At 38.9% G+C, this 15,725-nt stretch overlaps 1 protein-coding gene across 4 annotated transcripts; it reads left to right on the forward strand.

Annotated features, from left to right (window-relative positions):
* The first annotated feature begins 279 nt into the window (after positions 1-279).
* LOC137940331 (homeobox-leucine zipper protein ATHB-15-like) lies at positions 280-14,510 on the forward strand. 4 transcript variants are annotated; one of them, XM_068785336.1, is made up of 20 exons: positions 280-1,224; positions 1,353-1,434; positions 1,509-1,763; positions 1,870-2,029; positions 2,135-2,235; positions 2,378-2,468; positions 3,154-3,249; positions 3,345-3,458; positions 3,554-3,637; positions 7,976-8,131; positions 8,220-8,294; positions 8,423-8,529; positions 8,619-8,811; positions 9,600-9,785; positions 9,898-9,978; positions 10,134-10,268; positions 10,446-10,771; positions 11,327-11,432; positions 12,094-12,243; positions 14,193-14,510. In XM_068785336.1, exons 3-20 carry the CDS (start codon positions 1,552-1,554, stop codon positions 14,337-14,339), a joined length of 2,520 nt encoding a protein of 839 aa, XP_068641437.1. In that variant the 5' UTR covers positions 280-1,224; positions 1,353-1,434; positions 1,509-1,551; the 3' UTR covers positions 14,340-14,510. The 4 variants fall into 4 exon arrangements, with proteins under 4 accessions (XP_068641437.1, XP_068641435.1, XP_068641439.1 ...); XM_068785334.1 differs by having other exon boundaries at positions 1,353-1,763; XM_068785338.1 differs by having other exon boundaries at positions 1,412-1,763.
* The last annotated feature ends 1,215 nt before the right edge of the window (positions 14,511-15,725 follow it).

The raw sequence follows: 15,725 nt of genomic DNA on the forward strand, positions 1-15,725 counted from the left end.
GCAACCACTAATTGCCATCTAGATATACTGTCCAGATCAAATATACCTCACTGGGTTTACTAAATCATCCAGGGGTAATTATGTCAGTCTGCTTCATTCATATGTGTTGAAACTTTTGAGGACGGCGGCGGGAGGACGGAGCGGCCGCATTCCTTCGGTGATGAGACAGTAATACCGAGACAGACAAGGGGTATTTTCGTCTTGTGGCAGCTCGGATATATATGTCGAAGCTATTTGCCGCGATTTCGATCAGTATCCCGTGCTAGTAGAGCTGAGACGCAGCAGGGAGGTTGAAAGCAAAAGAGAACGGAGAAAAAATGGTGTTTGTCTTTGTCTCATGTTAGGATCGGGGGATCTGCGGAAGATTTTGACAGTTTTGTTCTGCCAAAAATTTTTATGGAGTGTTTTATTTGCGGAGAATCGCCATGAGTGAAATCTCGTCTTGAATCAGGCATTTTCTGCTTTGGTACCGAATCCATGCATTTTTCTCATCGACTCTTCCGCTCTTGTTCTCCTCACAGAAATCTCGTTTTTTCGTACCGAAACACCTAACATATTTTTTCAGAGCTAGGAACGTGTTACTTCGAAGATGAAGTCTTTGGAAGGATGAATGTTCATTGTGCTGTGACTTCTTCTTGTTCTTGACGCTTGGAATCGAAGATTTTCGTTGAACTGTCGTTCTTGTATCCGTCCTTGGTGAGTTTCTTTCGTCGTCTTCGTGCCGGTTCGAGCATATTTTCACTCTTCAGAAACTCCTGCCGGTAGGCCTTGAACTATCAGGCATTTGACGGTTTCAAGGAACCGGAGGCGGAGGATCGCCGACCTCTCCTTGTCGGAGAAGATAAAGAATAAAAAATGTATAGCTTCAAATCTCGAGAAATATCGCTGCTTTAAGAAACCCTTCCCTTTTATTTGCTCTTCCTGTTGTTTTGCTTCGGTGTAACCTTGGAAACCGGGAAATAGCTGCCGCTTTTCGGCGTTGTTTTGTGGATTAGAAAGGTTATCGATCCTTTGATTGAGCTGTTTTAGTGCTGCGGTTCTGCGGTTTCAGTTAAGAGGAGAAATTAGAAATTCATTTCTGCAAACAGAGTTTATTTGTTCGGGGTGCTAGCAGCTCCGATCTCGAAGGGCTGATTGTTCTTGTGTCTGCTGCTGTCGCCAGTTCGGAATAACAGGGAAAGATGGGTCAAATTTGAGGACGCCAGCCGGTTTACTTCCTTTCAGGTGCTTTTCGAGGTTTAATAAAAGAAAAGTCGATGCTTTCTGATATTCGTTTTCGTAATATTTTCTTCGATGTTTACATTTGGTGAAAATCGCCGAGTTGTGGATTTAATCGGTCGCTTGATTCATAGGGTCTCCAATCTTGACATGGAAGCTCTTTCTTTTGATGTTGGTGATTGGACGAAGACAGATTTTAGCTGTTTCATACGGAAGGTTTGAATCTTAAAATACTCAAGAGCTGCTTCCGTTGGCGGTGGAAGGAAGTAAAAGTTAGTTCTTTCCTACAGTTAAGTCTTGGGGTGCATTTGAGCTCACTTCCATTTTCGAGGGATGATGGCGGTATCTTCATGCAAGGATATCAAATCAGGAACGGACCCTGGAAAGTATGTTCGTTACACGCCGGAACAGGTTGAAGCTTTGGAGAGGCTCTATCACGAATGCCCCAAGCCCAGCTCTATCCGACGGCAGCAGCTTATTAGGGAATGCTCTATTCTCGCCAATATCGAGCCCAAGCAGATAAAAGTCTGGTTTCAGAACCGCAGGTATTTCCAAATAGAAAATCGCATGATGTAGCAGATGCTTCTGCTAATCAATGACGTTCTCAGTTACCTCGTATTGAAGTGCTTCTCCTTTTCATTGATTCTATAGATGCAGAGAAAAACAAAGGAAGGAGGCTTCCCGCCTCCAGGCTGTTAACCGGAAGCTGACGGCGATGAATAAGCTTCTAATGGAGGAGAATGACAGGTTGCAGAAGCAGGTGTCTCAGCTGGTATACGAGAATGGCTTTTTTCGCCAGCAGACACAGAATGTAAGGAACCCGATCATTCATTTATCCAATTGTTTAGACCGTGTTCATTTTCTTCTGAAGTTCTTGCTTGCTGTACTTGATTCGGTTTTCTTCTCTGCCTTGTAGACAGCACTTGCAACAACTGATACAAGCTGTGAATCGGTGGTGACAAGTGGTCAACAGCGTTTGACCCCTCAGCACCCACCAAGGGATGCTAGCCCTGCTGGGTAAGTCGGGAGAACCTTGAGCTTCATTTTTTTCACATTTTATTTTTACTTATTGTTTTCCAATTTTCCTAGTGTTTTAGTATGTGTGAAATCTCATAGAGTTCTGTTTGTAACTGTGGCGATTCTGTTTCTACTTTTGTAGACTTTTGTCCATTGCAGAGGAAACTTTAACAGAGTTTATTTCAAAGGCGACTGGAACTGCTGTGGAGTGGGTCCAAATGCCTGGGATGAAGGTCTGTATCAATCTCACAAGTAATTATTAGGAAGTTATTACGCAGAAGTAGAGACAGCTCTAACTATAATTCTATCTAGTCTTTCTTTTAATTTAGCCTAATTCAGTTCTCCTGTACTGCTGTTTTTTTTTAATCATATCTGGTTTTAATCCCTATTCTATTTGCCGTGAGACAAGGAACTATTATTTCTATTATTTCTTGTTGGTGGGTACTTTTACTGGACTTAATGGGCTCATTTGAGTCTGGCGCTTGGGATCCCTCATATGTAGTTGCAGCTTACTGCCAACTGTTTATTGGTTACTTAATTCACGACTCAGTTTCATTGAATATGCAACAGTTTTTTTTTTTTTTTTTTTTTGTCTTTGTAATTGAGTTTAATCTTTATATTGCTGAGTACACTTAGGTGGGTACTTCTAGTGTTTCAGTTAATGTTTATATTCTTGCCTTGCTCTGTGGCCCATTGACTATATGGCTCAGGAGAGAACATAATCTCAGAACTCTCTTTGGCTAGCCCATCCAGTTGCCTACTTGGCCCATGTCTAGGACATGTGTTAATGGATTTGTTCTTTAATCTGGTCTTCTATAGTTTTTGTTTTTTTTGTTAACACTCTTTACATTGTAAAGTGTCTCACTGTTTCATGCTTTCCTAATAATCCTAAATCTTCTTCAACCAATATTTTCTCAGCCTGGTCCGGATTCCATTGGAATCGTTGCTATTTCTCATGGTTGCACTGGAGTGGCAGCACGAGCTTGTGGCCTTGTTGGTCTAGAACCTACAAAGGTTAATCTTTCTGTCCGTTACTTCTTTGGTTTGTCATTGGTCATGTTATTTGCTTCTCAGTTTGTGATAAAATTCTGCTAAATGGGTCTCTTCAGGTTGCAGAGGTCCTCAAAGACCGGCCATCATGGCTCCGTGATTGCCGGTCTGTGGATGTCGTAAATGTGCTTCCCACTGGCAATGGTGGAACCATTGAGCTGCTCTATATGCAGGTTGGTAGTAGTAGCTGTATGTGTAATTGTGTTTACTAGAACTGGTGAGGAAACTGGCTTGATTGCAAGTCTAACTGTTTTTGGCTCATTTGTAGCTGTATGCTCCAACCACTCTGGCTCCAGCCCGTGACTTCTGGTTACTGCAGTACACCTCAGTTCTGGAAGATGGTAGTCTTGTGGTATGTTATTGGCATGCAACTAGGAAATGGATTTTCCACTTTCTGAGTACTATCATCCTCACATTTTTAGTCCAGCACAACTTCTTAGTTTGTTTTAGAAAATTATCACTGTGTGTTCTTAGCATGCAAATTGGAAATGGATTTTCCATCTTCTAACTACTGTAATACATACTTTTTGTCAAGCACAACTTTTTATTTTTATGTTTTTATTTTACTGTGTGCGTGTGTAAAAAGTGTGAAAACCTAGAGAGAGAGAGAGAGGAAGAAGAGAAAAGGAGGCAAAGCTCTGAATGAGCTGCGTTGGGGTCGTGCACAACCCCCAATGCTTTTTATTAGGTTTAAGACATAAATTACAGAAATGACAAAAATGTCCCTCTTACATAGAAAACTTTTATTCCCTTATAATTCCCATTCTACTCTTCCTATGAATATAAAAATTTGTACATAGATTAAATCAAACATGCTGAACAAGAAAGTGTCATAATATAAAATATCCGATAATGTAAAATGACCAAAATACCCTTGAACTGATTTTTTCACATTCCCCTTCGAGCTGAAACATATATATCTATGAGATTCAACTTGTCACAGAAGTTTATGAATGTATGCTTTCTTAATGCCTTGGTGAAAAATCTCCAAGTTGATCAGCCGATTGAACATAGGGGTTGATTACATCTTTCTTCATCACATCATCTCTAACGAAATGACAATCCACTTCTATCTGTTTTATTCTCTCATAAAAAAATTGGATTGTTGGCTATAAATATAGTGGCCCGGTTATCACAAAACATAGTCATAGCTTCATTCTGATGGAAGCTTAACTCCCTAGATCTCACCAACATGAGCTTGCTAACAGTATGTGCCATAACTCTGTATTCTGCTTCTTTACTGGATCTAGTTATCACATTTTACTTTTTACTCTTCCAGTTGATTAAGTTGCCATCCAAAAAAGACACTATAGCTTGCAGTTGATCTTTTGTTTACCTTTGACCCAACATAGTCTACATCAAAGAAAACCTCAATTTAAGTGACCATGATTTATAAAGAAAAGACTTTTCCTTGGTGCTCCCTAGAGATATCTCAAGATCCTTTGAGCTGCTTCGAGATGGATCTTCCGTGGGTCTTCCATAAATTGGCTTACTATACTCACTGTAAAGGATACATACAATGTTCCCAATCAGTCTCCTTTACAATGTTTTATCTTCAAATTATACATTTTGGTCATCATGCAGATTGAGTCCAACTTCCATTGGAGTATCTACCAGTTTAGTTCTCAATAATCCATACTCATGTAGCATATCGATTATATATTTTTTTTTTTGAGATAACATTAGACCTTTATTTTTTGCGACTTCGACACCCAAAAAATATTTCAATGCCCCCGAGTCTTTGGTTTGGAAGTGAGTAGCAAGTAGCCTTTTAATTTCTTCAATTCCAGGGGTATCACTACTAGACAATATAATATCGTCCACATATACAAGTAAAACTATGATAAGGTCTTTTCGTGACAAACAACGAATGATCGCAGTGGCTTCGAAACAAGCCTATACACATCACTACTTGGCTAAAATTTTTAAACCAAACATGAGGGTTTTGTTTCATACCATAGATTGCTTATTGAGTGTGCATACCTCGTGCATCTCCCCCTGCACGATATACACCCCAATTTGCTATATGTAGACTTCTTCTTCAAGGTCACCATACAAAAAGACATTCTTTATGTCTAAGTGGCATGCAGGCCAACCCTGAGTAATAACAATAGATATCAAAATGCATACCGAAGATAGTCAAGCAACTGGAGAAAAGGTTTCAAACATATCTACACCATAAGTTTGTATGTATCATTTGGCCACCAAATGGGCTTTAATCTCTTAATTGAGCCATTGGCTTTGTATTTGATTGTATACACCCACCTACAGCCAATCATTGTAGCACCTGAAGGTAACTCATATAATTGCCAGGTTCATCGCTCTAACAGAGCAGCCATCTCATCATCCATGACTTGCTTTCATTGTGGAGAGGATATAACAATCTGCATTGGAGAAGGAATAGTGCAAGTAGAAATAGACAATGCAAACTTTCTGTAATTGTTAGACAAATGATCATATGATACAAAATTAGACAACGGATGACGAGTACCTTTCCAAACACCTTTCCTTAAAGCAACGAGTAGGTGTAAATCACTTACTTTAGGATCCTGAGACAGACGTCTTGCTTGAGAGAGGAGGCCACGGATTGAGAGGGATGCACCTATCGATGTTGATATACCTGTAAGGATTGCTCAACAATAGTATTTTGCGTAGGTCCATGACAATCATCAACTGGCAGGGAAACAACCAACTCAGAGATTGGGGAAGAAGATGGTACATCAATGGAAGTAGTAGACTCAAAAAAGGAAGTATCCTCAAAGAATGTGACATCTATAGATATAAATGTTTTTCTGGTAGATAGACAAAAACACTTGTACCCCTTGAGTGTACGAGAGTACCCTAGAAAGGCACAATTAACTACACGAGGAGATAACTTATTTTTGGATGATCCCAGAACATGGGCAAAACAAACACATCAAAAAACACGTGGAGAAATTGAAGACAATGGAGGTGAAGGCAACAAATTTTGAATGACTAGAACTAGTAAAACAGACTAAGGTGACAAGAAGGATGTAGGGATAACAGTACCAACACCATGGATTGAGGAAACCGACTTATTAGCTAAGTTTACTTGTTTTATATGCGATGACTCTTTCATGTTAGAAAACAAGGATGACATACCTGACATGTGAGCAGTAGCTTTGGAATCGATAACCCAGGTAGGAGAAGAGGAGACATGAAGAGTAGACATACCTAAAGTGACCAAAGTAATAGTAGGAGTATGAGTATGAACCATGGAAGTCGAAGATGAACCAATTGATAACTGAGTTGGGCGTTGCATAATCTGGTGTTGTTGTTCAAATAGTTGTTATACCCCAACAACTCCCCTTGAAGGGAGATGAGTAACAACCTCTGATATTGTTCCAATTGTCTCATGACTGGTAGAGTTTGCCCAGGCAAGCTTTCCCAAATTTATCCAACACCTATTAGAGTAATGGTTATTTTGTCCACAATGGACACACTTCCTTTCGGACTTACCATCACCTCTGCCTCGATCTATACCTGAACTATCTCCACCTCTCCCAGAACTTGTCCGGACTTGAGATGAGTCTGCTTGGGTAGGACTAGGGCCCAAAGTACTAAATGCAACAACATCTGTTACCTTACTCCCTTTTTCTTCTTTGGTTACCAAAGTTATTTTTGCCCTCCCAATTCTAGGATTTGTGCCTTAATGCTGTCAAACTCACCACCTAGACCATCAAGGAACTTCGCCACTAGTAGATGGTTATGTTGTTTCCTCAATTCCTGCTCATCCGTAGTGAGTGGATGATACATGTTAATTTCTTGCCAATGTCCCACAAATGCAATGTAATGTTGTGTACATAAACTTCACCCCAATCAACCATAGAATAAGTATAGCGTCAGCAAAATATTCAATTTCAATATCCAAACACATTCGCAAATTTCAAAGATGTGGGCCCCACTTCGTAAAAATTAGGGTTAGGGTAGGAATGAGATGTGCGCAAGTGGTATGTGCGCAAATCAACACCCTATAGCGATTAGATAAAAGATCTTCCAAGACTAGACCACAATTAGGGCTGACATCAACATACAGGCTGATGACACAAGCACTAGTCTAGAGATGGTTGATGCACATCCCAAGTTCACTAAAAAAGAACCTCCCTTTTTAGGGCAATCAAGGCATGAATAATCCTTTAAAGGATGATAGAACCGGTCACCCTAGGGTTATAGCAGAAGAAAAGGAGAAAAAATGAATTTTTACTAACCAGTCATCGAGGAAATTTGAAAAACTTTGTTTTGGTGAAGTCATCCAGATATAGAAGAAGAGGTTTTTTTGGCTAAGATGCACTCCCAACAACGATTACTGCTCTGATACCATGTAAAACGTGTGAAAAGCTAGAGAGAGAGAGAGAGAGAGAGAGGAAGAAGAGAAAAGGAGGCAAAACTCTGAATGAGCTCGACCCCCAATGCTATTTATCAGGTTTAAGTCATAAATTAAAAAATGACAAAAATGCCCTTCTTACATAAAAAACACTTAATCCCTTATAACTCTCATTCTACTCTTCCTATGAATATAAAAACTTGTACATCAACCAAATCAAACATGCTGAACAAGGTAGTACCATAATATAAAATATCCGATCATGTAAAATGACCAAAATATCCTTGTGCTGATTTTCTCACAGCATGTGTGGAATTCTTCTGACTGCTTTATGTTATAACTTAGGTCTGTGAAAGATCCCTCAGCAGCACTCAGGGTGGTCCAACCATGCCACCCACACAACATTTTGTGAGAGCAGAAGTGCTTCCTAGTGGATACCTCATAAGACCCTGTGAGGGGGGTGGATCAATCATACACATAGTTGATCATATGGATTTGGAGGTATGTTTTTATTGGTTGTTTATTGAAATATTTGTCAGTTCAAGTTAAATCCTAATAATATTTTGAGTTTCTTTTGTCTTCATGTCAGCCTTGGAGTGTGCCTGAAGTGCTGCGGCCACTGTATGAATCATCAACTGTGCTCGCGCAGAAAACAACAATGGCAGTATGTTAAACCCATTTTTCTGGGGAAGTTAATCTTGACATTCTTTTCTATGTGATGCCACAGAAAATCTTGTGTGCAGCTGCTTCAGTGTAAAACTAAGTTGACTCTGTTGTTTTTGTTTGCATCAGGCTTTACGCCAGTTGAGACAAATTGCACAAGAAGTTTCTGCATCAACTATCACTGGTTGGGGTAAACGACCTGCTGCTTTACGTGCACTTAGCCTGAGGATGAGCAGGTGAGCCTTTTCTGGTTATCGACTCTTGAAATTGTTGAGTTGGTGTTTTCATTTTCAGTTGTTAATATGCTTATGAACAAATGCAACAGAGGTTTCAATGAAGCGGTAAATGGGCTTATTGATGAAGGCTGGTCCATTATGGAAAATGATGGAATGGATGACGTGAGCATACTGGTAAACTCATCTCCAGGCAAGGTGATGGGTATGAATGCTGCCTTCGCCAATGGTTTTCCTTCTATGACAAATGCTGTTCTATGTGCAAAGGCGTCCATGCTTTTACAGGTGAGATGTTGATATGGTGTAAATTGAAGTATTTTACAAGAGAAACAAGTAGAAAAGAGAAAAAGAAATGAGGAAGTGAAAATTTGGGCTGGACTTCTGCAAGCTTACAATTTATCCATGTCATTTGTTTGAGATACCCGTAGTCCTATGAATTTCATTTTGAGTAAATCATTTTTCCAATGTAGGGTACTTGTATGGTGGTAAAACAGAACTTTTTCTTTGAATGTAACAGAAATAACTTCATTAATTTATTCAATGAAATCAATATGATTTTTTTCTCTCCAAAGTGTGGGACTCATGTGGTGTTAAAAGTTTAAAACAGGGGATACCTTCATTTTTTCAATTTAATGTAGTAAAAAGGCTTTAATGACTAAAAAAAAATAATAGGGAGTGCCGTTGCTTATTGGTTTTGTTAGCTGTTTTGAGTTGTAGATATTGTGTTTTTGGTGCATTAATATATGCGCTGGTCGGTAATGTGAACTTTCCCCAAGCTTAACAAATTAATTGATTAGCCTTGATAGGAATCGCCATGGCATTGTAAAGAGTAAAATATTTAACACCATGAAGGCAGCTTATTTTTGCATCACAAGGTGGCTTTTACTTTTTGTCAAATTGTTATCCATATTAAACAGCTAGTTTTATGCTTCTTTTAATGGTTTTCTTTCAGAATGCCAATTAAGGCAAATATCATTTTTTAGGCTATTTGTTTTACTTGTGGACATATTTCTTTCTGGGTTTTCCTGTTATATATCTGATGTGAATCTCATGTTCCTCTCTCCTGTTGGCAGAATGTACCTCCTGCAGTCCTGCTGAGATTCCTGCGAGAACATAGGTCAGAATGGGCTGACAGCAATATTGATGCATACTCAGCTGCAGCCGTGAAAGCTGGACCGTGCAGTTTGCCTGGTTCACGTATGGGAGGTTTTGGTGGACAGGTCATTCTTCCTCTGGCTCATACTATTGAGCATGAAGAGGTATCTGAGGTTGCTAAGAAGTGAATGTTCAGACTCATTTATGATTCTGGATCTGGGTAGTGGAATTTGTTTATTGTGCCTTGCTTTCTTAATCATTTATTTTTCTGTGCAGTTCTTGGAGGTGATCAAGTTGGAGAACATTGGACATACTCAGGAAGACAGTATCATGACCAGAGACATGTTTCTTTTACAAGTAATGCTACTGTTTTTGCTTGATGATTTCATATGTGCATGAATTCATGTTGAGATATAAAACTACGATGATGACTGAAAATCTTGAGCACTGTTGAATTGCACTTAATGACTGTTGTTTAGGTTGATTCATAATACTCATATGTGGCTTGACAGCTATGCAGCGGAGTGGATGAGAATGCGATTGGCACTTGTGCTGAACTTATTTTTGCCCCGATAGATGCATCTTTTGCTGATGATGCACCATTGCTGCCTTCTGGTTTTCGTATTATTCCTCTGGACTCTGGGGTGGTTAGTATACTGTAGCCAATGTAACCTAGTACTGTCTTTGGGTATTCAGATAAAAACATGTAGTTTCTGAACCCATGCTGAAATGATGTTTCACAGAAATAAAGGTACCTGTAATTCAAATTCTTTCTACTTTGAGATGCTTAGTTTTCTAATTATGTGATATTGAACTTAATGTAGGACTCTTCCAGTCCAAATCGCACTCTGGATCTTGCTTCCACCTTGGAGGTGGGATCAACTGGCAATAGAGTCTCTGGTGAGTATTCTAGTAATGGTGGTAGCATGAGATCTGTGATGACAATAGCCTTCCAGTTTGCTTTTGAGAGCCATTTGCAAGAAAATGTGGCCTCAATGGCTCGGCAATATGTACGTAGTATCATATCATCAGTCCAGAGGGTTGCATTGGCCCTTTCACCTTCTCACCTAATTTCTCTTTGCGGTCTGAGGCCTCCACCAGGGAACCCTGAAGCACTCACACTTGCTCGTTGGATCTGTAATAGTTATAGGTATGCTTCGTTTCCTTTCGAAAACTTGAAATATATTTCCCTTGGTTGATTATCCTGTCTATTGAAAAGCAAAAAAGAGAAGGAACAAAAACAATTTTGCTGTATATATTTTGTTTAATCTGTGTTCAGCTGCTGCTAAGGATGATTCTAGAGTCATTATATAAGGCTGAAATTTTGCATTGAGTTCATGAAGGCTTTTGTTTCTCTTAACTGAGTGCATATTTGAGTCATGTTTGAAGAAAAGACTATTTAGGGCATTGATTCCTGGATCAATACATTTTAGTGATGGCTGATCTGATCAGCTCAAGGGGCTGATGCCATGAAGAAAATTCATATCCTGGACACATTTACTGGAGTCTGGAATGGGTTTAGCCTGTCTGGGTTTTTCTCTGTTATCATGTGTTCTCTTTGCTATTGTTGTTTTTTTTATTTCAGATATTACCAATAAGCTCTTAAGTCTGTATAAGTTGCATAGCGAAGTATTTTTCTGCTACGTTTTTTATTACGCAGAAGTCCACCTTGATTCTCAATAGTGTTCTTTTGTTTTCAATACAGGTGCTATTTGGGTGCAGATCTTCTCAAATCCAGTAGTGAAGGCAGTGAATCAGTACTCAAGACACTCTGGCATCATTCAGATGCCATAATGTGCTGCTCTTTGAAGGTATTTTTATGCACTTCTGTTTCTGTTATTAGTGAATTTAGGACTGAGAACAGGATATACTGTCCTATGGAGTTGACATTCCCAGTACATGCTTTTAATATTTGTCTGCCACTCATCAATATAATTGACAAATTTTTTTTACAAATTTGGGCTTCTAAGTTTCCATTCATTCAGAAACAAGATCAGCATTTTCCAGGAAGGGGCTTAGAAAAATGTTTCATAGTTGAATTTGGTCCCCTTCAAAGGTTTCCTTAACAGAGTAACCATTAGGGAGAAATGATGATATTACCCTATCATGGGATCTCTATTTTATGATAATGCATATTATTGCAAAATTTCAAAACTTTCATCTGGTCAAGTGGGGCAGTTTGTTTACTAGTTAAGATTCAATTTTTATGTTTACTTGGACTCTTGGCTGCAAGGTTATCTAAATTTTAACATTTTAAGATACTGTCTTCATGGAAATAGTTCATGCTTATGTCCCATTTTAGAGTTATATTGAACTTCTTGTCTTATTGAAGCATTTTTTTAATATATTTAGTGATCTATATATGTAGTTATGGACAAATTTCCTTTGAGATGTTCTTCTATCCTATAATACATGAGAAGTTTGCTTTATTATTTTAGTGAAAATTGTCTTAAATTTGTTTTCTTTTATCAGACATTGCCAGTCTTCACCTTTGCAAATCAGGCAGGGCTAGACATGCTTGAGACAACATTAGTTGCCCTACAAGACATTACACTTGAGAAGATATTTGATGATCATGGACGCAAAGCTCTCTGTACAGAGTTCCCGCAGATAATGCAACAGGTATGAATGTCAGTCCTTGAATGTTGATGAGCTGAATAAAATAATTTTGAAACTATCTGTTTAACTTCTTTAGTGTGCAAATTTTTTGTTTATTTTCTAATCTTCTTTGAACCTGTCCTCTAATCAAAATGAAAAATGCAAATTCTACTTGTTTGGGAATCATACTTGTAACTCTCTTCCTTCATCATCTCCCCTTTTGTCTTAGTACTCCCGATGAAAAGAAAAAATCCCACATCCCCCCACTTTAGTGTGTGCATGCACCTGTTATACTCCCATATTTCGGTATCATTGGGTAATGGTTAGTGTCCCTACCTGAGAGAGGGTATGGATTTTTGTTTCCTCTAATCCCTCTTTTATGTCTCTTGGTTGGCACTATTATACTCCCATCTTGCAATGTCAGTGGATACAGATGAAGATAGGAACAGTTTGGAGCCTCTTAACTTCAGTTTTATAACTTTCGAGTTGCTATAAACTTGCCAGCATTTGAGAACATGCTTTCAAGTTTGATGGGAAAAAAGTAAGCAAATTAAACAATCATCCACAAAAAAATTAAACACACCAAATTTTACATAGAACACCCTTCAATATAAGGGAAAAAGCACAGGGCAAATCGCAGAGCAATCTGCTATGTAAATCAGAGACATTACAAAGTGTCTTTCTTCAGTTTTTGCCCAACACGTAAGGTTTTACAATTCTAGGAGAGAAAATCTGAATTTGAAACGGAAATTACATGATACTTCACACTTTTGAAGCCAAAGCCTATTTCAAATCTCACTTTACCCTTAAAAATTTCTTCTAATAACATGGAGAAAGCCAAACAGGTATAAAACACTATCCAGCCCCCAAATGTAAATAGAGTAACTGAAGTGGAGAAAACTACCTTGAAGTGGTGGAAGAAATATGGTGAAGGGGTCACCTGTTCTCTTCTTTCTTCTCTTATCTTTTCTTCTTTCCTGTTCTTATTTTTCTCCTTTCTTCTCCAATGTTGCTGGGCAACTCTCTGGAGGAAGCTCACTTTTCTACTTTCGCTTTTAACCTATCTTTTAAAATTTATTCCTTTGTTACCCCCATGAACTTGAAAGGGGCTGGGTCGTTTTCTTCATGGGGCTGTACTCGAGAAACTCAACAAAGTTGGCCTCTAATTTGAAGGTGTAATGCAAGTCATTATAGAGAGTTTGATCTTAAATTTAGGACATCTAGTTCTGAAGTGGAACATCCAGTCCAAATTTCCGAAGGACGTTTCTTAGCCACTGGAGCTGAATTTGAGAGTAATTGTTGGGATGTGAAAGGTGAAAAAGGTCATTCTGAAGGAGACATATGGTTAGTAGTTATAAATGATACTCTCAGTTGTTCTCAGGAAACAATCTAGTAGAAAAAACTTCTTCGAGGTTCTACTGAAGATTTTTCAACCAGCTGGATATTAATATCTTTTTTTTTTTTGCAAAAAGGCTGGATATTAATATCTCAATCTGATGTTGGAACAAACTCTATTAGTCGCTTGATGAAATGGAAGAGACGATTCGCCTTCTAATGGAACTGATTTTGTCACCTGAATATTTGACTCAAGACTTCAGCATAGGTCTGAAGGGACCTAAATTTGACTTGGGCTCAGTTGTAACCAGATCGTTTGACTTGTTAGGGTTGTTGGTAGTAAGCAATAATTTGAGATCACCTGGAGTCAATGAGTAGGAATTTAGCCAACTTCCTGGGTACTGTCTGGTTTTAGAGCTACTTCTACCTCATTTAAGGTCGATGTGATTCTTCCTGCAAGGAATTTAATGTATGAAAGTGCTTCATTGGTTGTTTCATATGGTTCGCCCTTGTGGACTTTGTCCGTTTTACTTGATTTCTGTTGTAATTTATTTACATCTAAATGCCCTAAATAAGGGAAAGATTTGTTTTTCAACTGTACTCAAATTTTTACTTATACAGTGTTAAGTCATTTCCAGGGTTTCGCATGTCTCCAAGGCGGAATCTGCCTTTCGAGCATGAGCAGGCCTATCTCGTATGAAAGAGCTGTGGCATGGAAGGTGATGAACGAGGAAGATAACCCTCACTGCGTGGCCTTCATGTTTGTCAACTGGTCATTTCTGTGAAAGTTTTCAGGGAAATTACTACATGTCTGTTAGGACCCGAAGCATCGAGTAGTATTTTTGTTTTTTGAATGCGGACCGCGGAATTAATGCTGCCGCCATTTTCTATTTTCTGACGAAGACAGAATTATACTTTCTGTTGGTACCTATTAATATGGTTTTAGATTGCGGCTCTATTACTTGTTGGTGGTCATGCGTATTTCTGTGTTGCTCCTGCGGTAAGAGTTTCCTGTTCTCTTTGTTGAACATAAGGAAAACAAAGCGCCATTAGCTTCTCACCTCATCTAAGCAGGTACTTTTCTTTCATCACCGATGAATAGTCAATTTCTCCGATCCAAGGGTAATTAATAACCTATGATGAATGTTACACATCAAAAGGATATTAGAAGTGATTAGTCAAATCAAAAGAGTTTCAATTCTTGTCGTCAAATTAGAACCGAGGGAGCTAATTGGTGTACTACGAGTGTCGTCGGATGTTGGATAATGTCAAAGGATACGTCTTCTCAGATGGGACGAGACACGACTAATTAGTGGGAAATAACTCTTTTTAAATAAATCAGTACGATTCGTGCATTTGGAGGCAGAAATTATTGAGATCATTGGGCTCGTTCTAAAGCGGGACAACGATTTACCACCAACATCATACGACGTACAAGATTGTGGTTAGCCCTCAAACACTAATCCTTCACGCTGCGGAGTTTTCTTAGTCTGGGTTGGTCCCATTTGAATCATGGCGGTTCTCAAAGGCGAGAGTATACTAAAAGACTGATGACAGTCTTAGATCATAAAGAACTTTGATTACCTTCGTCTTCCCATGCTTAAAATATCATATTAGACTGATGATTGATACCTAATAAGTAATTAACTACTAGAACTTGTAAAAGATTTTTTGTTTTTTAAAAGTAAAACTGGAACTCCTAACACTTCATCTTCTTCAACAGGGAGGTGTCCTGTCCGATCTCAGAGAGGCATTCACACATGCAGCAGACAAAAGCATCGTTCTCAATCTTCCTTGTTACTATTGATATGCATATAATCACGGTTGCAAATTCGCAATTTGAAAAGACGGGATTGGGTTTGAATTCATGCTTATGTTGGAGTCACATAAGCAGCGAATCATCCTTAGCAACCAGTAGGAAGGTTATTGGCCGTCGGGAGGGGAGCGCTTGATTTCCAAAAACGAGCATGCACAGTGGTCAAGACATATTTACACACTCCCTTAAATTGTGTGAGTGGGTGGTGTCAAATGCCGTGGGGCGCACGTTTTTAACCTATCAAGCCAGGCGAGAAAACGGGCCTTGTCCCTGGAGAGAGAAACAGACAAGTAGCGGGGGTTGTCACTCTGCTCTACAAGTGGAGGGAAAACGGAAAAGAGATCTCACCACTGTT

Source organism: Aristolochia californica, unplaced genomic scaffold (assembly GCF_029961685.1).
Source record: "Aristolochia californica isolate CCGP_79_NKW_82.1479 unplaced genomic scaffold, dmAriCali1.0.hap1 SCAF_9, whole genome shotgun sequence".
In the NCBI taxonomy this organism is placed as follows: domain Eukaryota; kingdom Viridiplantae; phylum Streptophyta; class Magnoliopsida; order Piperales; family Aristolochiaceae; genus Aristolochia; species Aristolochia californica.

Bases quoted from the DNA above. Each gene is read 5' to 3' on its own strand.
- LOC137940331 (XM_068785334.1), top strand. From the start codon at position 1,552: ATGATGGCGGTATCTTCATGCAAGGATATCAAATCAGGAACGGACCCT. The intron at 2,030-2,134 runs GTAAGGAACCCG...TCTGCCTTGTAG, and splicing joins TTCGCCAGCAGACACAGAAT to ACAGCACTTGCAACAACTGA. The intron at 3,250-3,344 runs GTTAATCTTTCT...GGGTCTCTTCAG, and splicing joins TTGGTCTAGAACCTACAAAG to GTTGCAGAGGTCCTCAAAGA.